The sequence below is a fragment of the Aulonocara stuartgranti genome (assembly GCF_965226115.1).
Source record: "Aulonocara stuartgranti genome assembly, chromosome: 16".
Taxonomy (NCBI): Eukaryota; Metazoa; Chordata; class Actinopteri; order Cichliformes; family Cichlidae; genus Aulonocara; species Aulonocara stuartgranti.
In genome coordinates this window covers 36801901-36823389 of record NC_138952.1, presented here as the reverse complement: position 1 = coordinate 36823389, position 21489 = coordinate 36801901, and the positions used below count along the sequence as shown (strand labels likewise).

The 21489-nt window shown below is 41.1% G+C and overlaps 1 protein-coding gene across 1 annotated transcript in view; it reads left to right on the top strand.

Annotated features, from left to right (window-relative positions):
- cntnap5a (contactin associated protein family member 5a) overlaps nt 1-21489 on the top strand; it is a 135797-nt gene that overhangs the window by 22614 nt on the left and 91694 nt on the right. Inside the window, exons 2-3 of the mRNA XM_082507948.1 lie at nt 7628-7738; nt 11194-11387. Coding sequence (XP_082364074.1) covers nt 7628-7738; nt 11194-11387 — 305 coding nt within the window. The remainder of the gene's footprint in view (nt 1-7627; nt 7739-11193; nt 11388-21489) is intronic.

The following is a 21489-nucleotide window of genomic DNA, read 5'->3' as shown; positions in this document are numbered from 1 at the left end:
TAGAATACAACAGAATAGAACAGAATAGAATACAACAGAACAGAATAGAAGAGAAGAGAATAGAAGAGAATAAAATAGAACAGAATAGAATACAACAGAATAGAAGAGAATAGAATACAACAGAATAGAATACAACAGAAGAGAATAGAATAGAACAGAATAGAATAGAACAAAATAGAATAGAACAGAATACAACAGAATACAACAGAACAGAATAGAATAGAACAGAATAAAACAGAATAGAATAGAACAGAATAGAACAGAATAGAATAAAACAGAACAGAACCGAATAGAACAGAATAGAATAGAATACAACAGAATAGAAGAGAATAGAATAGAACAGAACAGAATAGAGGAGAATAGAAGAGAATAGAACAGAACAGAATAGAACAGAATAGAATAGAACAGAATAGAATACAACAGAACAGAAGAGAAGGGAATAGAATAGAACAGAATAGAATAGAGGAGAATAGAAGAGAATAGAACAGAACAGAATAGAATAGAGGAGAATAGAAGAGAATAGAACAGAACAGAATAGAAGAGAATAGAATAGAACAGAATAGAATACAACAGAATAGAACAGAATAGAATAGAACAGAATAGAATACAACAGAACAGAATAGAAGAGAAGAGAATAGAAGAGAATAAAATAGAACAGAATAGAATACAACAGAATAGAATACAACAGAATAGAAGAGAATAGAATAGAACAGAACAGAATACAACAGAATAGAATACAACAGAAGAGAATAGAATAGAATACAATAGAATAGAACAGAATAGAATAGAACAGAATACAACAGAATACAACAGAATACAACAGAACAGAATAGAATAGAACAGAATAAAACAGAATAGAATAGAACAGAATAGAATAAAACAGAACAGAATAGAAGAGAATAGAATAGAACAGAATAGAATACAACAGAATAGAACAGAATAGAATACAACAGAATAGAATAGAAGAGAATAGAAGAGAATAGAATAGAACATAATAGAATACAACAGAATAGAACAGAATAGAATACAACAGAACAGAATAGAATACAACAGAATAGAATAGAATACAACAGAATAGAATACAACAGAAGAGAATAGAAGAGAATAGAATAGAAGAGAAGAGAATAGAACAGAATAGAATAGAACAAAATAGAATAGAACAGAATAGAATACAACAGAACAGAATAGAATAGAAGAGAACAGAATAGAATAGAACAGAATAGAATACAACAGAACAGAATAGAATAGAACAGAATAGAATAGAACAGAATAGAATACAACAGAAGAGAATAGAATAGAACAGAATAGAATAGAACAGAATAGAACAGAATAGAATAGAACAGAATAGACAGAATAGAATAAAACAGAACAGAATAGAAGAGAATAGAATAGAACAGAATAGAATACAACAGAATAGAACAGAATAGAATACAACAGAATAGAATACAACAGAACAGAATAGAATAGAAGAGAATAGAACAGAATAGAATACACCAGAATAGAATACAACAGAATAGAACAGAATAGAATACAACACAACAGAATAGAATACAATAGAATAGAAGAGAACAGAATAGAATACAACAGAATAGAATACAACAGAGGAGAATAGAAGAGAATAGAATAGAAGAGAACAGAATAGAATACAACAGAATAGAATACAACAGAAGAGAATAGAATAGAAGAGAATAGAACAGAATAGAATAGAACAGAATAGAACAGAATAGAATAGAATACAACAGAACAGAATAGAATTGAAGAGAACAGAATAGAATAGAACAGAATAGAATACAACAGAACAGAATAGAATAGAACAGAACAGAATAGAATAGAACAGAATAGAACAGAATAGAATAGAATACAACAGAACAGAATAGAAGAGAATAGAATAGAACAGAATAGAACAGAACAGAATAGAAGAGAATAGAACAGAATAGAACAGAATAGAATAGAACAGAAGAGAAGAGAACAGAACAGAATAGAACAGAATAGAACAGAACAGAACAGAACAGAACAGAATAGAACAGAATAGAATAGAACAGAACAGAATAGAACAGAACAGAACAGAATAGAATAGAATGCTTTATTGTCACTATGCACATGTGCAATGATATACAGTAGTATAGGTCTCAAGAAAAAAAGTAAAAACAGCTGATAAATTGTTCTACTTATCTGCTTGTGGTCACTAGTTACAGCAGCCAGCATCATTCATCCCTGTATGGAGCTGTGCTCCTGTTTTTTTTTCTTTATACTACAACCATGAAATGAACTCCCTGTTTAGAGTTTGGGATTCCTGGTTCGCAGCGTGTGGATCGTAGCAGGCGTGGGCAAGTCATTTCCCCACGGGGCCACATGAGAAACTGGGTCCGTCGTGGTGGTTCGCACCAATAAGTTGAATCAGTTTTGCTGCATAGTAATTTGATCAGTTTTATACTGCTACAGGCAGTAAAAATATGAAATGCAACCTTTGTCACTGTTTAATCAACATTGCCATTGTGCGTCATGTCCCCTGCTGTCTGAGCGTGCAGTTGCCTCTCCCTTTCATGGAGTGCATTGCTGCCATCTCTGCTGTGATGTCAAACTCTTTTTGTTAACCTATGATAAGCAACTGAGCCATGGTGTGGGCAGCTCTCGCCCAGAGTGAGGAGAAAAAGTCCAAATCATTTGTTTTTCAGCTGAAGCTCCATCGATCCATCTTTTTATGGTTCGTCTGCAAAGGGGAAGATTCTCAAAGGCTTCTGTTGTCTCAGGGCGTGTCAGCAGAGCAGAGTCCACCAAACACTCTTTGGTAAACTCCCCCTGAGAATTTTGTTTGGCAATCACAAAGCTGGTCTCAAGTGCTCCATCTCTGGCTGTGTAAATCTTTATAAAAACTCTGCTTTTCCTTTTAAAGCTTTGCTTGCAAATCTTCAAATGTCCATTCGTGCTCAGCACCAGTGCATTGCTGTATTTCTCTGGTGATTCAAATTATAATCCTTAAACGCAGTGATCGGCTCTCAGCACACAGCTTTGCCTCTGACGGTCAGGAAATACTTACAAGTTCACATCAAGAAATACTTTTTTTTTCAGGTGCAGCACAACATAACATTGGTTCCACCACATTTCCAGTGAAGCTGCTTTCACTTGTATATATGTACATGCATACATTTAACAACAAAGGAAATGGTACCTTCAAAATAAAAGAAATAACGTTGTATTGTGATTTCCCTCAAAATCTCAATAAACAATGAGCTCGTGTTTGACACACAGTGTTTCTAAGACTGTTTGGTTGATATACTTGTGTTTGAATTTCCCACCGACCCCACGTAGGCCAGTCAGGGGCAAGGAAGGATCGAGGGGTTGTAAATGCCCAGGACGGGATTATCAGGTTGACACTGTGGCAGTCTGACATGGAAAGAAGAAAAATAAAATGATATAAATGAAAAAGAAAGGAAATAGTTTCCAGATGTGTATAATAATAATGATATGAATGTTTATTGTAGTAAAAATCACAGGGCTTGGACCACAGGCTGAAGCTCAATCATAGAAATGGACAAAAACTCTTTAGATTGTTGGTGAAACATGATTTACTGTACAGACAAAGTAACCATGTTTGAACAGGGATATGAATGAAAAAGACTATTAAGTCTTCTCTATAACTTAAATACAATTCAAAATAATTTGGTTTTCTATTAAAATATCTTTGGGTGAAATGAAGACCTTTCAGATATGAAGAAATGCAAACTTTGGCTGTAATTCCACTAATAAACCAGTTTTGTTTGTGGTGATGTCCTGAGCTGTGGAAAGAATAAAACAGACATCGGTGGAGGCCTTCTGCTGGATGGTGTCACTGAGAAAAGCTGCTTAAATAAATATGCACTGCTTAACACACTGAGGATTTAAGTGACTCGGAGGCAGAGTTGGGGTATCATAGTGAGGCTGAAGCAGGGGAAGTGTGTGGGCTCCACAGGGCCCTGCTTTAGCTTTAGCGTGGCACCACACTGGAGCTCCAGCTCCGCCTGGATGTTTACAGGTGCTTTTTACAGATCAGCGGCAGGTGGATTACTGAGCAGTTTGCACTGTTGAGGCTCCTCCTTCACTTTCCTCATGCAGCTTGAAAAATTCATTGAGCATTTTTTGACTTAGCCATCGCACCTCAGTATGATAGGACCCAGAGGGCGAGTGGGGATCTAAACCAGTGGCCTTGAGGAAGCTAACTGAGTGTTGGCCGGCTCATTAAATGTTCAATATTCAGGGATTTACTGCATAGTGTTTCCTGGTTTATGATGCAGTGATTGGACGTCTCTCTCTGCATCTTTTCATCGTGCATCACACCCACTCTGTCTGTTGTTAGTATCATAAGTTTGTCCAAAGGCAGTTTCATGTCTTTTGTACATTTCAAAGATCTATTTTCCTGTGCTCCTTCCATGCATTGATTGAATCCTCAAAAGTTCCTGTTTAACACATAAAGTGGATGAAAATGACCAACTGTGAAGCATCAGTCCGTGCTCTTATCCACAGCAAGGGTGTGTGTGATGAAGCCTTTCCATCAACTGTGCTTTTAAGTGGCACGCTCACGCACACCATCAGCAGCAGTGATGGTGTGCGTGAGCTCAGGCAAACGTTTGAAAATGTCAGAGCACGAGACGTCGCTGCCGAGCCGACTTCGATATCTCGTCTGCCTGTAAAACCTTCGCTGCAGCTTCACTTCAGTGTGTTGTAGGATCAGACGACTCTTCTGTCTCCTGTAACTGTTGCTGTGTATTTTGTGCACTCGTCCTGATGTTTTGTCACACGGTGCCGTCTTATGTTATATTGTTTAACTACGACCACATTAGCTCTACAAACAAAGCACACAGGTTTACCAGCAGCGTCTGCATCCCACCATGTTTTGGTCATTTCTTTTAGGGGTTTGCTTTAATTGAGTGAACTCAGACTTGCATCCATCTGCTTGGCCCTGACTGGTCGAAGTGGACAGGGGAAAGAAGTGATTGGTGCTTGCAGGGACACCGACTGCTGCGCTGCATTATGGGGTTTGTAGTATGACTGGTGTGGGTGCCACATACCCCCTAGCCATTAATAATTGAAATATGAAATTATGTTGTGGGGTAGAGGTAACTGTATTGTGGGCTAAATGTGGCCCGTGGGCCTCGAGTTTGACACGTCTGACTTAGACCTTGGAGGGTTAAGTGGAAAAAGCCTTTTATTATGATAAATGCACAGTAAATGAAATGCATTTGTCAGAGAGCTAAGCACTTACTGCTATTGCTCATCAAAATTGTGTATGCAAAAAGTTATTTTCATCATTTTTGGACAGCTGGTAATACAGCGAGTAATGGAGCAAGACGCCCTGTTAGCCGCTGGACGAGAGCACCTGCTCACAAAATGAAAAAGACCAAGTAGTGCCTGGTTTCTTTACTAAAACAATGCTTTTTGTTGCTGCACCCATTGTGTAAGATGACACTTGTTGTTACCACTGACAACTAGGTGTGTTGGTGAATGAGCCAGGATGGAAAGCTTTCAGATTCCCACGTTTAAAGACATTTAGTGAGTGTGTCTGGGATGAAAAGCATTGTTTCTGTAGGAATGTAGGAATATTGTAAAGCACTGAGCTAAGAATAAATGTCCTTTAAAAACAAACAAAACTTACATCATAACCAAAAGTGCACCCTTCATTTTTCTCTAAAGTCTTTAGAGGATGAAAAATTAAAAATCCAGCGGATGCACATTCCTGTTTAAGTATTGTGGTCAGAGATGCTCGTTCATCGTGGTAATGAGTGTGAAGGTCAGTTTGGGGACATTAAACCAAATCTTCTTTGGGTCGTATGTATATATATATTTGCCTTTATGTCTTCTCTGATCCCTGTGTGGATCAGAGAAGAACCCGGTTCTGCTGTTTTCCACCCTGGAACCAGAATGGCTTAAAGAAAACATTAAATCTAAAATAACTATATGATTGACGGCTGTGGTTAGTGTACAGTATGTAAGCCTCTGCCCTGAACTGCAGTTGGAAACACTGCACATGTGTAAATATTTCAAGTGTTCACAGAAAATGGCACTTTCAGCCTGTGAGTGTCAACACTACTCAGCTCTGCGTTGGTCTGCACAGAAACACCGACGACGATCGGTTTGTGGCAGTTGATGTAATTTTGATTTCAAGAGAGATTAAGCGTTCCTTCTCTGCTCACACTTGTTTGGATGTGTTTATAGTCAGGGTTCATTTGGCTATAAAATTCGAGCGTCTGAGCCTTACATGGAGATTGTGAGTCAGCTTCAGAGGATTTTCAGTTATCCCAAGCCATGGAGCAGCTTTGCAGACAAATTATCCTCCATCCATAAGTCTCCCTGACTGACAGCTGGGCATTTGGCTCGGGACCAAAACCTGTAAACAACAGCAGAGTCTGTGAGATGCACAATTTGCACACGCAGAAACTTTCTGTGCACTCACACAGCACTTCACATCACCTGCCAATTTGAGAACATGTGTCAGAATATCAAAGTATCGTTGGTTTGTCTCACATCTTCAAAGCTGTCAAGGTTTCATTGTGAATGTGAGGACTGAACGACGGAGCAGAGCAATTGACTGGGCTTTTAAAGTTCTGTGCTCCTTCAGAGCAGAGCTACTGTTGAGGAAAGGATGGATACAGATGGAAAGAAAGGTGAGTTATTTAGTGGGAATCCAGCAGGATCAAGGAGACTTTTGATAGATGAAGACAAACAGGGTTGCATAATAACCCCAGTTCTCGTGGTGGAGTTAAGATGCCAAGCCGCTGCTCTTACTTCCCAAACGAACATGTGCAAATGTGCTGCAGCTCAGCCATAACTTAAGTCTTGGACAAAACAGCGTGATCCACTTTAGTCACACTTGAAATCAGGATTAGAAAAATCTCTTGGCAAGTGATCTGAGAGAAGTCAAATCAGGTCAGTCGAAATTCAGTGGGACACCCGAAAAGAGAGCGAGCTCATGCTGTCAATTCTGCTGTGCTGTTTTCAACCAGATGGATAGCCAATTGCAGCTCCAGATGTGCTTCGAATCCATCTGAGCACAAAGGAGGATGACATCCAAAAACAAAAGGGCCTCCCTCTCACTCTGAAGAGCGAGTGCCACACTGATTGAAAGAGTGAAGGGATAATTGCAATCAGGCCAGTGCCAGTTTTCATTACGTCCTCAGCCGCGGGTCTTAATGCAGCCCTGCACTCCAGCAAAGCAAGCCTTGGAAAAGAGGCTGTTGTTGTGGCGAGCCGGGTGGATCAGATGAAGACAGAACCGACAGCTTTAGATCACTGGACTCTTAATCTGCTCCTGTCTGTCGGATGTGATGTAATCTCACAATGTGGGATTAAAAAGAGCACGCACAAACACAAAAGGAGCCCCGCCGTTTTCTGTGCAGCTTTCGAGGGTCACTGCAGGGGTTAATAGACTGTTTGAGGCATCTGAGGAGTGAGGCAGCCGTGTTATTTTCTCTCTAATTCTCGCTTTAAAACTTCTCTATTGACAGGCGGAGGCACGCTTTAACCTGAAATGTTTAACTTTGCGTTATCCATTTTCCATTATTACAGCCTGATCTATAGGCATGGCAAGCTGGAAAGTACACATACGATGTCGCAGACGCAGCATCTGAATTGGTGTTTTGTCTTTTATTCCCAGATAATTGTAACGGCCCTCTGGTATCGGCGCTGCCCCATTCATCCTTTCAGAGCTCCTCTGAGTCCTCCGTCAGCTATGCTGCCTACAACGCCAAGCTCAACAGAAGAGATGGTGAGTACAGTGAATGTTCCTGCATTATTCAGTGTTTCTAAATGCTTGTAGTTAACAATAACCATAGAGGTAACAGAGCAGAAAACACTCAGCTGAAGTGTTTTTATAGTGGGTTTATGGGTTGTTTTGGAAGGCACAGACAAATAAGCTCTTAAGACTTTCTGAATCTATCACATGCAGCAATATAAAGGGGTCTGTTTACCTATTTGGAGGAGATGGCCCCTCTATTGGAAGCAGTGATGAGTGGGCCGAGAAATTCAACAGCCACAGTCGCCATGGCAACTCGAGGCACTGACTGGATGTTTTTTGCCACAGACTGTATGTAAAAGCTGTATGTGTGCACTGTGACATCACTCAGTGGTCAGCATTTTGCCGGCCTGCATGGATGTATGTACACGCACACACTAACCAAGCATCAGTAATCATCAACTAACATCAATAGAAACAGCTGTCAGAGGTGGAGCAGGTCACCTGGTCAGAGTGTCCTTGGGTTCCCAATGCACTGATCAGAGTGGGAATGTTGGATACAAAGTACTGAAGCATAGGGAAAAAGAGCTGGTATGATCTGGTGTGTGAAGAGGTGAATGAGGCTTGTAGTAGCGCTTTGAGTGGGAATCCATTTACTTTATCCATTAGCAGAATTACTCAACCCTGGAAGAAAAGAGCAGTGTAACTGAACCGTCTGCAAACGTCACCAATAACAATAATAGATGCATTTATAGAGTTGACAATGAATTTTGTGGCCAAACTCAAAGTAGCCAAGAACACAACTCCCCTGGCTCTATCAGATCTACCCAAAGCTCTGCTTAGTATCACTGAAACCAGCGAGCCCTGAAACTTCACAAAAAGTAAAGACATTTCTGTTTGGTCAGTTATTTCTTTGTTGTAACACTGCTCGTGTGCAATAAACCATATATGGCATTGGTAAGTCTGTTTGTTTCCCCTAAATGGTGCCATATGGTAATTTGTAAGGTTTGTTTGTTGGCTGAGCAGCAGAGTTGAGCAACAGGACAACAAAGACATAACACACCAAAATCAAATTTCCCTACTTTCTGTGCTAAGCTAATATGACTGGAAACCAGAATCTGTGTAGCTGGGAAGTTTGTTAGTCAGGCAACTGGTGCAGACGAGTGTCATGAGAGATAGGTCACAGCAAAAAAGAAAATATACACTACATTGCCAAAAGTATTTTGTCACACATCCAAATCACAGAATTCAGGTGTTCCAATCATGGCCACAGGTGTGTAACATCAAGCACCTAGGCATGCAGACTGCTGCTACAAACATTTGTGAAACAATGGTGATTTCCATAGGTGCCACCTGTGCAACTATTCCAGTCGTCAAATTTCCTCACGACTAAATATTCCACAGTCGACTATTAATGGAACTTTAAGTGGAAGCGACTGGGAACAGCAGCAGCTCAGCCACGAAGTGGTCGTTCATGTGCAATCACAGAGGGGGGGCAGCGAATGGTGAGGAGCATAGTGCACAGAGGTTGCCAACTTTCTGCAGAGCCAATTTCTACAGACCTCCAAACTTGATGTGGGCTTCAGATTAGCTCAAGAAGCATACAAACTGCACCCACAAGCCTTAATCACCTGGGCCAAAGCAAAGTATTGGATGCAGTGGTATAACTACGCCACCACTGGACTGTACAGCAAGTGGAGACATGCTCTCTGGAGTGATAAATGATGCTTCTCCATCTGACAATCTGTTTCGCCTTATTACTTTTGTACTACCAAATAATTCAAGTTGTATAGAAGTTTATGGAAAAAGAGGCCGTATTCTCCCTTCGTCTATGACCTCAGTAAACACCTGACTAATGTGCATGTTCATCCTTTCATTTTACGTCAGTGGTCTGAATTTCTAGTTGCAAGTCAATTCTTATTGAATACAACATTAAATATAATTCGTAAGTTATTAAGGCCGTTACACACTAAACGTGTGCAAAATGACGCAGACCTGCCCTGTAACCTCTACACACACTGAATGTTGCATTTTTGCAGAAATTTGTCCCTCAAAAACATCCACTGTGTAAAAACTAAAGCAAGTGGGCATCAGGCCATAATGAGTCCTGATGTTTCTGAACAAGAAAGGTAACAAAAAGCTGCGTCACAGATGCGTTCGTACATTTTTCAGGATGGTAGTGGTGCCTATTTGAAGTCTTCTTAGCAGAGCAGTATAAAACTGCCAATCAAAAATAAATATGTAAATTATTGAATTAAATCTGTTAACTCTTATTAAAAACGTAGTTTATAAAAGATGATTTTTCAGTACAAGTTAAAAATGTAAATTTAAGACCAGAGTGCTGACACAGCCAGCATCTCCCTTCAGTGCTTCTGAGCAGCCGCTATATTAATTCATGCATCGAATAGTGTCAGCCAAGAAAAACAATTATCCCTAAAAAACAACCACATATCTTTGCTACAGCTGAACTGGGCATAGACCTCCACTGTTAGCCTGCAGCGGGCCCAAATGTAGGCAGAGGGCTGAAACAGAAGAGGCCGAAGGCACGTTGTGAAAGCAGTAAAAACAATTACCAGACAGGAAGTTAAACCCAGATAAAACTACATAAAAGGAGAAATAAACAGCAATCATGATGGGAGCAAGGAGACACTCAACAGTGAAACATTAATGGTTGAAGTCAGATGGGACACAGAATACAAGAAAAATGGAGGAAACTAAACCACGAATAACGAAACAGGGACTGAAGCTGACTTATTGGTTCTGAAAACCAAGAACTGAGAACCGACACCAGAACTGCAAAGACTAGAAAACTGTATAGAACGGAAACGTTCATAGAAACTAAACAGGAGCCAGAACCACAACCGTATAATAACAACTGAGGCTAAACAATGATAGGATGGAAAGACATGAAAACAGGAACCAAATGTAAAAAGAAACAAACAGTAAAATATGAAAAATCCAAACAGAAACTCACAACAACACAACACTAACATGTCTTACATCTGGGCTCTCATCAGCTCTGTGGGGCAGGTCAACCACCCCGCCTGCCATAACCACACTCTCTGTGCAGCTCTGTGGGTCCGGGGCAGGCGCCCCTCATCGTTCCATCATCACAGGAAAATGGCAAAGGAAGAGCTGTGGCTACGTTTTGGTTTAATTCTGAATGTGATGCAGAAAGCTGCTCTATCTTTAACTCGCCCCTCAGTCATCCCACTTTTCCGTTCCACTGAACTTAAGCCTTTCAGGTAAAATAAAGCTGCCGGTGAATAAAAAGCATTGGGCTCTTTATTGGAACTTTGAACATACTGCATATACAGTGCATAAAATGAATCAGTTGTTTTCCACAGAAACAGGGGCTTTCACTGTGGCTGCTGGAGTGGAACTTAGCCTTGAAGCCTTTCACATAAACTCCTCGCACGTACACATCAAGACTTGTTGACAGAGTGCATGTGTCAGACCCTCTGCCTGTATTTTCTGCTCTTCCTCAGGTGCAGGAGGTTGGTCTCCAATGGTAACTGACCAAGAGCCCTGGCTCCAGGTGGACCTCAGGGAGCAGATGGAGGTGACTGCTGTAGCCACACAGGGACGCTATGACAGCTGGGACTGGGTCAGCAGTTACCTGCTGCTCTACAGTGACACAGGCCGGGCTTGGAAACAGTACAGACATGAGGATGGCGTAGGGGTCAGTATTTTTTATCCGCTTTCTCCACCTACCTACCTTCAGTTTGTTACTGACTTAAAGCTGATACAACAGTACAGCTGTATTATTGTAGGGTCTTTACCTTTCGACATAAAGCACCTTCAGATGACGCTTGTTGAGATTTTAATTGAGTTGAATTGAAACCAGCTAGCCAACAACTAATATGATCAGTCGAAGGGAAAAAGTGTAAGGCCTATTCTGGAATGTTGATGGATAGGTCAACGGTTGGGAAATATGCCTATATGCTTCCCTAATGAGTTTGGAGTTAAATAGCTTTCAGACTGGAAGCTGAGCAAAAAGCTAGCCAGGATCCAAAGGTCACTAATTAACTTGTGTATGTGACCCATAAAGAAACAAGCAGCAATATCAAGTTTAGTTTTGAAACAAATACACACCGGAGGCATTTCTGGGCTTAGGGAACACTGTCTCTGTTTTAGGCTAGTGGAAGAAGTTTGCCTTCCAGGCTTTCTGCCAGAGTGTCTGTCAGAGAGATCGCAGGAAACCAGCAGAGACAGAATAAAGAGCAATGAAGTCTACTGATTCAGCAGGTTGAGCTGGATGAATTGGAGAGAATGGGTGTTTTACCAAGCGGACAGGGCTGTAGGTCCAGCTGTGCTGTGCTTTTAAGCCTGTGACAGAACCCTATGAGGTCGAGGTCATCACTGACTATGACCTTAGTGTTTAGATTAAATATGTCACAGGTTAAATCATCAGTTAGGTTAACAGCCTACATGTTTTATAGATCGTTCACCTGTTTGCAGGGTTGTCACAGAAACCTTCTAATGTGGACATGTAACATCTTTGTCCATTTCATATGTGGCTAAAAGAAAATCTGATTGGCTCGTTGGATGTCACAAGGTTAATCACGTAGCACCACTGCATACTTTTCCAGCACTGGTACGTTCTTAAACACTAACATAGCTATAGTTAGCTATAGTTAGCGTTGTGTCACATGTTTCATTCTCTGTTCATTTCTTGTGTTTTGTGGACCATCTGTTCCTGGCATTGCTGGTCAGTGTCAGTTAACATCCTCTCACTTCTGACACGTTTCAGGTGTGGCTCTGGTGTCAGTCCAGTTTTTTCTTTTTATCCCCTCTGTAATGTCGCAACATATTATGCCGGCCATACATGGATTCAGAGTCTCAGAAAATAGCTCCATGTTGGCACATGCCATTAATTCTTTATTGTGTTTGGCCCAGTTATGTCAAAGACTGTCAGCAAGACGGTGAATGTCTCTCGGAGCGTTTTCTTGTTTGGTAGTCCAATTAGCAGAGAGTGTTGTTGCCTACTGGCGTGGCACTGCTGCAAAGTGATCTTCTCTCTATTGTGTTGAATAAGGGCAATGATGTGTGGCAGTGAACAATATGTCTAGTTCTGTTTTAAATGATATATCTTTCTTCAAATACTTAAATATTTATTATCTACAATGCTCTTAAATGACCGTCCTGGACACTTTCAACATCAAACTTTCCTCCAGCAGCCCTTTGCACAGTACATAGTATTCAGTGATACGTTGTTACTATGTGGCACAGTGATGGTTAGCTCTCACAGAAAGAAGGTTCCTGGTTGTCCAGGCCTTTATGTGTTTTTACGGCCTTTATGTGTAAAATCCAACTTCTGAATTGGCCACGAACTCAAAGTCAGTGATAAGAGCAGGTGCTCCATGTGTGTAGAATAAATGTGCTTGTAGTGTGAAGCCCTTTCAGTAAGACCAGACCACAGCGATGTAGAGTGTGAGTGACATAGCCTCAAAGTTATATCTGATTATTTCAAGAAAATCTGAAATAGTGATATTTCTGATAATAAAGAAAGGAGTAGTACAACGACATGTTGGGCCTTCTTCAAAACCTCTGAGGTGTTTGAGCTCTGTTGGAGCTCTGTGTCTATGTGCACACCCAGGAGCTAGAACCTGGACAGCCTTTCCACACACTCCCCATTGATGCTGATGGGCTGCAGCTTGGACTTCCTCCTTCTGACATCGACTACCAGCTCTTTCATCTTTGGTGATATTGAGGTCCAGGTTGTTGTCAGCACACCAATCTGACAGCCTCTGATCCTCAGCTCTGTATGCTGTCTCATCGCCCCAAGGGATGAGCCCCACCACGTTGGTATCATCTGTGAACTAATATAGAGAAAATGCCAGTAATCCCAGCAATCAGACAGCCTTCAAGCACTTGGCAACAGTAGGAAGGAAAAACTCCCTTTAAACATGAAGAAACCTGGCAGAACCATGCTGAACGAGGCCCAGCCATCTGCCTTGACTGTTTTGGTTGATTATAGGGAGACAAATAAAAAGATGCACTATAACAATAACAAATAATAACCTATTTATTTATTTATTTAGGACGGTGCATGTTAATGAACATAAATGTAAAAAAAAATTACATGAATGTAAACATGCCAGATTATAGCCAAAGGCTAATTTCCATCTGTTGTCTTTAAACATAAAAAATAGACATAATAATAAATTCCATGTCGTCAACCCTCTGAGATCTGGGTAATTACAGGTGTTTACCCTCCAGAGTACTGTGAGTACAAGCTAAAGAGCACCAGGGCTCGCAAAATCGCTAGCCCGACGTCCTGGGGCTAGCGATTTTGCCAGTCAGGCTACCAAAATCTATCTCTGCCCTGCCCGTCGGGCTATCGTAGGAAGGAAAAATATATGTCAATGCTTTTGCATTCTTTCAGAAATGTAGCTGGGTAATTATGTCATTGGCATCGGTGAGCCACTGTCAATATGTGACATATTGAAATTGCGTTTGAATTTGCGCTTGTTTTTTGCTTTCACTTTGCAATCGCGCGAACTGTGTATAGAGAGCGACAGCACTGATCTGTGAGTGATGATAATTTGTGCACCAATTCCTCTGACATCGTCTTATTAATCGTTAGCTTACTGTGCAAACATGACAAGTGAAATCTCCTGCAGCTTAAACATGTGAGAGGTTGATCGCAGAGAATCGCTGAGCTTATGTGAGTGCCTGTGTAAAAGCAGCAGGATTTATATTTGACTACGATGACCTGGATGACTGAGAACCTTCACAGACAGATATATATTTTAGTTCTGCTGAGCCAAATAAGACAGGTCAGGGTGAAGAAGTGACAGCCAAAGAAAAGCTTACCACAAAACGGAGAAGTTATGACAAATCAGACTATAAGGCAAAAAGAAAGTGCAGCTTTATGGTTTCATGGACAAAATAATTTCTGTGGCTGCAATATGACGAGCTAAATAACCAGGGCTGCACATAAGTGGTCCGCAGGTGCGCATTCGCTGTCAAAACAAAAGACGCGCACAAGATAAGAAGTTGCAACGCGTGTTTGCATACATAAGATTTTCAGGAGGAGGACAGACATTTGTTTAGAACTCTTAAAGATGTCGAAGACGCTCCTTTAAGCAATTACTTTGGTGTTCCTCCAAACAAATGTCAGGAGTCCGAACCACAAAAGAAGCGCGTATTCTCGGAAAAGTGGTTGCAGGAGGTGAGCTGGCTTCAAACAAATGATGAACGCACAGAGATGTGGTGCAGAATGTGCCGTGAAAATCCCACTCTAGGACAAAAACACTGCTTTTTATATGGACGCAAACGCACGTTGCAACTTCTTATCTGGTGCGCGTCTTTTATTTTGACAGCGAATGCGCACATGCGGACCACTTATGTGCACCCGTGTAAATAACATAATGTTCTGCCGGCTGTGTTGTTGGTTTTCTCTCGATTTCTGAGTCGACAAGCGCCTTTGTTACTGGGACCAGTCATTTTAAGAAAGGCCCCATTAGAACCCATGAGAAATGCAAGAAATGCATTATTGCTCAGTCTGCAATATCTTTCCCAGAACAAACACCAATTGCAAATAACATACTAAAAATAAACCTGAAAATCAGTTTAGAACAGCTACTATGTTGCAAAGAGTGAACTACCACTGGCACAATGCAGCAGTCTGTGCAAACTTCAAAAAGCAAACGGCCTCGATCTTGGTTCCACTGCGAGCCCTGAGCACCAGTTATTATCTCCATCTTGTAAGTCAGCAGTGAGTATTATAAGCTACTCACAGTGGGTTGCTGTGATGTCTTTATTTCTAGAAAAAAGTTGTTACATTTATGATTGAATAGAGATTTCGACACAAATCTCTCGTTTTCTACTCTCAGACTGTAGCAGAGCACCTTTGGTTGATTCAGAGTTTAGCAACTAATACTGTCTTATCTAGTTCATGGGCTTAGTTTAGACCCCCAGTTTGTCTACTGTATAATTACATATTAGCAATCTACCTGAGGTGACCAAAGTAGGAATACTGTTCATTCTTTATGAAAACTATCTGAAAATGAGGATTTAGATCAGAATTGAGCATCAAGCCTGAGTGTTACACATGATGGAAACAAGAAGACAAACTGAACAGATCCACATTAAAGAAACCGTCAAAATGATCACAACAAACAGCCCAAACAGCTTTTAACTCTTCATTATGGAACAAATAGCCTGTTTTATTGTCCCCCAAAGAAGAAGCTTATTGCGCTGTTACTGAGACTTAACGCCGTAGATTAAATGTACCCTTTGGAAAAAACTGCTGCAAACTTTATGGGAAGATTCATTTGTTGATGTGAACAAAACAACACAGCCAGTTTTTAATTAGTGCTGAAAAAGGAAAAAGAAGTTCACGGTTCCTGAAAAATAATATCACATATGGTGTATGCACAGTGATGTGCAATATGCTTTTAAACAGCACACAGCTTTTTCCACTCACTGTCACTTCTCATCTCATTGTGCCAGGAAAAATGGGAGAAGCTGCTGTGCAGTGAGAAGACAAGGCAATATGCATAAACATTACTGACATGACCTGCAGCTATCACTCTGTATAACTGAGTCATGAAAGAGGAAATGGAGGTGCTGAATTCCTTTCAAAATTTCAGAGATCCAAATAGCACTCAACCCAGGCATGCAGCGCCGTAGTCTGCCACAGCAGCCAAAACAGACGACATCCTCTGAAACTTGGCAGGCGTTTGAAGCAGGCATGAATAGCCTTTATATTTGCTGATGTGTATTAAATGCAGACTCGCGCAGACACTCCCAGCTCCTTTTCGGCGTCCGTATGAAGGATGAATAGCAGTGATTAGCAGCCAATTTGTCTGCAGTCTCTGGTGAAATTTTCACCCAGGCTGACTAACTGCAGCTTTCACCGAGACCTTTTGGCAGATACCAACTCACATCCGTCTGGAAGCTCAGAGGTAACAGCTTACTGTCAGAAACTGAACCGAGCTGAACTAATGAGTGAGCAGCAGCTGTTGGGATGACTGCTAGCTCTCAGCCAAATTAACTCCATAGAAGAGTTAGAAAAACTGTGGGCTAAAGGTCGGCCGTTCTTCTCACAAGTCTGCTGGCTTTTTTTGCTGATAGCAGCACGCTAGCCCGCTCTGGTACAAGGCTCTCAGCTAATTTCTCCCTTCAGTGGTAACTTTTGTATTGAAACTTAAAGTTATTATGTTCAAAGATGTGACCACGTTGTGCTTTGGTTCAGCTGGAGCTGCTAGCTGCCTGCTAAGCTTCTCTTATCTCTTATTCTTTCTTTGTTTTGAAAATTCAATTCTGCGAGACAGACAAACTTTCACAGGTCACATCAGCTGGTCAAAATAAGACTTACCAACATTTTGATGCTAGGCTCATCCTCCCGTCTGGATCCAAACAGGTGTTAATATAGTATTTTCTGACCGATATTTGGAGCCTTCTTGTTTGAGAATCAGTCAGTCTCTACTATGATAACACAGCTGTTGCTGTGGCCTCAGACTCTGACCTTACAGTGACCAACCTGTGTGCAGACTATCAAACCCGAGGCGTGACAGTGTAGAAACTAGAGATGGACCGGTATTGGTCCGATACTGACCTAAATTACTGGATCGGATATCTGAGAGATATCTGTGTATTTGTAGCCTCGCTACCAAACCAGCATTTCATCTCCGAGGAAGTTTTCCCAGAGAGAAGTGAAGCAAGTGTGTAAGTTCATCTCTGAATGTTTGTAAAGCATTCCAGCGTTAAGCTTAACAACCGATATGGAGCAACTGCCTCTCTCTCTCTCTCTCTCCTGCTGCTTCTTCAGTCATGAAACTGATCAATGATCAGCTGATCGGCTTTTCTGTCGCATTACAAAATACAAAATGCAGCAAGATATTAAAAAAACTATTTTATTGATTAAAAAAGCACTATATCGAATTCATATCGGTACCGGCAGATATCCAAATTTATGATATCGGTATCGGTATCAGACATAAAAAAGTGGTATCGTGCCATCTCTAGTAGAAACTGACAGGCAGGCTACAGTCCGCCCGTCATTGCTATCCTGTGATGCTAAAAGGTGTCCTGCAATGAAATGGTCCTCTAGAAGGAAACAAATGAATCAGCACAGTTATTAACCCTGTGCAGTCATGAAGGAGCGCTACACAAACAGCCAAAAGTCAAAAGTTTGGTTCCCCCTTTGTTTAAGTTTGTCTTTAATGATCCGCTTTCTTGTTTTCTTCTGTGAACCTCAGTAAGAGTGATGACACCACCATCTGGTCCTGTCAGTATCCTGTCTGAGGAGTGTTCTGAGAAGAGCCTGCTTCTTCTAAGAGCTGATAATAACCCAATTAGCACAAGCCAGGGGAGAAAATCTGTGAAAATGACTTGTCTGCTGGAGCTTTTTGGCCTTTTTAGTCACGTGCTGTAGCACAAACAGCAGCGCGCTCACACGTGCCTTCTCTTTTTTGCTTATGTTAAAAATGAGCTTTGTTCTTGTTGGCACATATAATGTAAAAGTGATACACCCCCGTTTAAAGTCCTGCTTTAACCTAAATCCCTGTGATATTTGCATTCTGCTCCTCAGTAAATTAGCTGCATGGTTTTTGCAAATATTCAAAGGTGGGAAAAGGAATATATTCCAGCAGGGAATCCACATTATCCTTCATTATCCTTGCAAAGCCTTATTTAAAAATCTCTTTTAATGCAGCTCTGAATAAATGTGTGAAACAAATTCTCCTCCTTAAGGGGGAATTTACGCATTCATTTTCTTGCAAGTTAGCAGTTCAGGTAGATGGGAATCTAATAGGGATTAAAATGTGTTTGCATGAATGCTGAAGACTCATTTTCTGCTAATAATTAGCTTTTTCCTAAGAAGGCAGCAGGTCTCAGAGGCTGATTCACAGGACTTTTGTTTATTACATATGAACAAATCTGTTAATCGAACAGGCAGGTAAACATGAACCACCTGAGTACTCGAATTACTCTCAGGAACAACAGCTTAGGATGTGGTAATTTTCCACTTAGGTTGCCCAGGTTAGGCAGAGGCTTAGTCCTGACCCATGTCCTTATCCTCCACGTGCTCGCTGGACCTCGGATGGATCTTGAAAATGAAATGAAAGAATGTTTTGACAAGTGAACACTGAAGCTGCACTGATGAATATTCAAATGAATTTAGCAAAGTTGTCCCAGGTGGATAAACTGAGTGTAAACAAATGCTTAAAATGTTTCTTACAAAAATGATTATTTTTGTGTATGTATTGGAAGCTCTAACAGGCTTGCAGTGTTTGCTGAGGCCATGCCAAGCACAGCTTTTTGGTAACACGTTCCTAAAAGCCACAGTAGACAAATCAAGGGAAACTCGTCAGGTCAGAGGAATGAAGCGACTCCATTATATGCTGGAATAACCAGGAGAACCCTGGCTGTGGGCCAGGCTGCAGTTTACAATACAACTTTATTTATGTAGCACATTTAAAAACCAAAGGTACACCAAAGTGCTTCTCAATAATGCAATAAATTTAAATCAAATTAGATAGAGGGGCAATAGCAAAGTACACTGGAAGGTGAAGGCACTAATTAACCAGGAATGCAAGTGAAATAAATAAGTATCAGAAGATAATTTAAGAATTAAATTAATTCATACACGTAAATATCAACGGGAAGATTATTCCAGTAATATTATAAATTATCAAATCACTTTTATTGTCACATCACATGTGCAGGTACACGGGTACAGCACATACGAGTGAAATTCTTGTTTGCGAGCTTCACAAGCGACAGCGGTGTGCAAAATACATAAGAACAAGCAAATTATAAGAATGACTAAATCTGAGAGTTATATGAATAAATATATGTACAATATAAGAGTGTATGTTCTGGGTCAGTACTGACCCAGCATTCTGAGTTCTGGTCCATTTTTGAATGAACGTTTTGTTTCTCTGGTGTTTTGTTGATGATGATGATTATTGTTTGAGTTCTATGTGTTATATTTAGGGATGGGTATCGTTTAGGTTTTATCCGATACCGGTGCCAAATCGGTACTTTTGAAACGGTGCTGGTGCTTAAACGGTGCTCAAACCGGTGCTTAAAGAATGGAGAACACAAACTTTGTCCAAAAACCTCTCATGTTCAGCTGTTTTTTGTAAAAAGATAACAATGTTAGCCTTTTCTGCAGCTATGGGGCATATATGGCATCACTCTTGGCTGGAAGCAGTGCTTAAACAATGGAAAAAACACAAACTTTGTCCAAAAACCTCTCATGTTCAGCTGTTTCCCTCTTTTTCTTTGGTCATTTTAGCCTTTTTGGCCAGGGTGAAGGGAGTATCTGCCATCAAACAAGAAGACAGCCGCATGTAGCTATGATGATGTTTGCTAGTTCACCTTACATGCATTAATGTAATGACGTGGTTAGCCTACTCACGCAGAGAAGAACGGCTGCTGCTGCATCATCATCCGTCATCATTTCTGCTACACTGGCAGGGCTAGGGGCCAGTGGGGGATGTTGCTAACTCCGGGTCTGATAACAGGCACCACACCCGCAGTAGATGTGCTCGGTGTGAGGTCTCGCAGCAAGCTATCAAATACGGCGCATTTCTGGGCTTTTAAAAAAAACGCTATGCGTCGCCAGGTTCGTCGTCAGATTCGAGGTGTTACCTCCTTTGACAGTATCACAGTATCAGCTTAAAGCACTTGTTGCTGCTGAGTTTGCATCTTTTGCTATGAAGTACAGCCAGACTTTTGACCGCTTCGCCTTGGGCATTTTTAATCTGTAGCTCTGCTTTAACAGAACGTACGTACCTGGGCCCGCCTACTATCCTCGGAAACGTAAAATGATTGACTAGAATCTAAAGTGTATCACAGCTCAGGAAAAAAAGCACCGAAATAAAGCACCGAAATGTGCGCTGCTTTTCGGTCTGGTTACTACCGTTTATGTCAGAACCGGTGCCGGACACCGGTACCCATCCCTAGTTATATTCGGTCTGCGTCTTTATTTAGTGGTTTCTTGTTTCCTGTTTTATTGTGAAGGTCTGTGTCTTATGTGAGTGTGCTCAGTATACGTTTCCCCTGTCTCGTCAGCTTCTCCCAGGTGTGTTCCCCTCCTGTCTCTCATCCCTTGCTTACTGCCGTGTGTACATAAGCCCTGTGCTTCCTTTGTTCTGTCGCGTCGTTAACGTCTTCTGCCCTCACTCCCTCTCTGTGTTCTGTTTGCCAGCCTGCCAACCTGTCTAGTTATTCGGTACTCCCAGTTTAGTTCGTGTTTTTCTGTTCTGCTTCATCCCAGCAATAAAGCTGTGTATTTTGAGTTTCTTCTGCCTCCTTGAGTCCTGCATTTTGGGTCCTCTCTTCCTGCCTGCCTACACACAGAATGACTGTGTGTGTGTGTGCATATTTTAAAAATAGAATAAACAATACAATAAAATATACAGAGGTTGGCAGTTGGAAATGTGCAAAACATGTGGCATTTATATACAGTATGGAGTGCATAATGTTGAAGTTCCAGTAGTGAAGCTGAGGTGTCTCTGAAGTGTTCAGCAGTCTGATGGCCTGATGGAGAAAGCTGTCTCTCAGTCTGCTGGTTCGGGATCAGAGGCTGCAATTAAGTATCCAATTACAAGCCAGAAATGTTAGGTTGAATAAATAAGTTTTCAATCGTGATTTAAAAGATTGGACAGATCCAGACGCACCAATAGCAGCTGGAAGATTGTTCCAGAGGTTGGGTGTAGCTAAAGCAAAGCCACGGTCACCTCTCGTCTTCAGGTTGCACCAAGAGCATTTGGCCCGATGGTCACATTCTAGGCAAGTCGAGTTTAAACAGTGTTGCCTTTCAG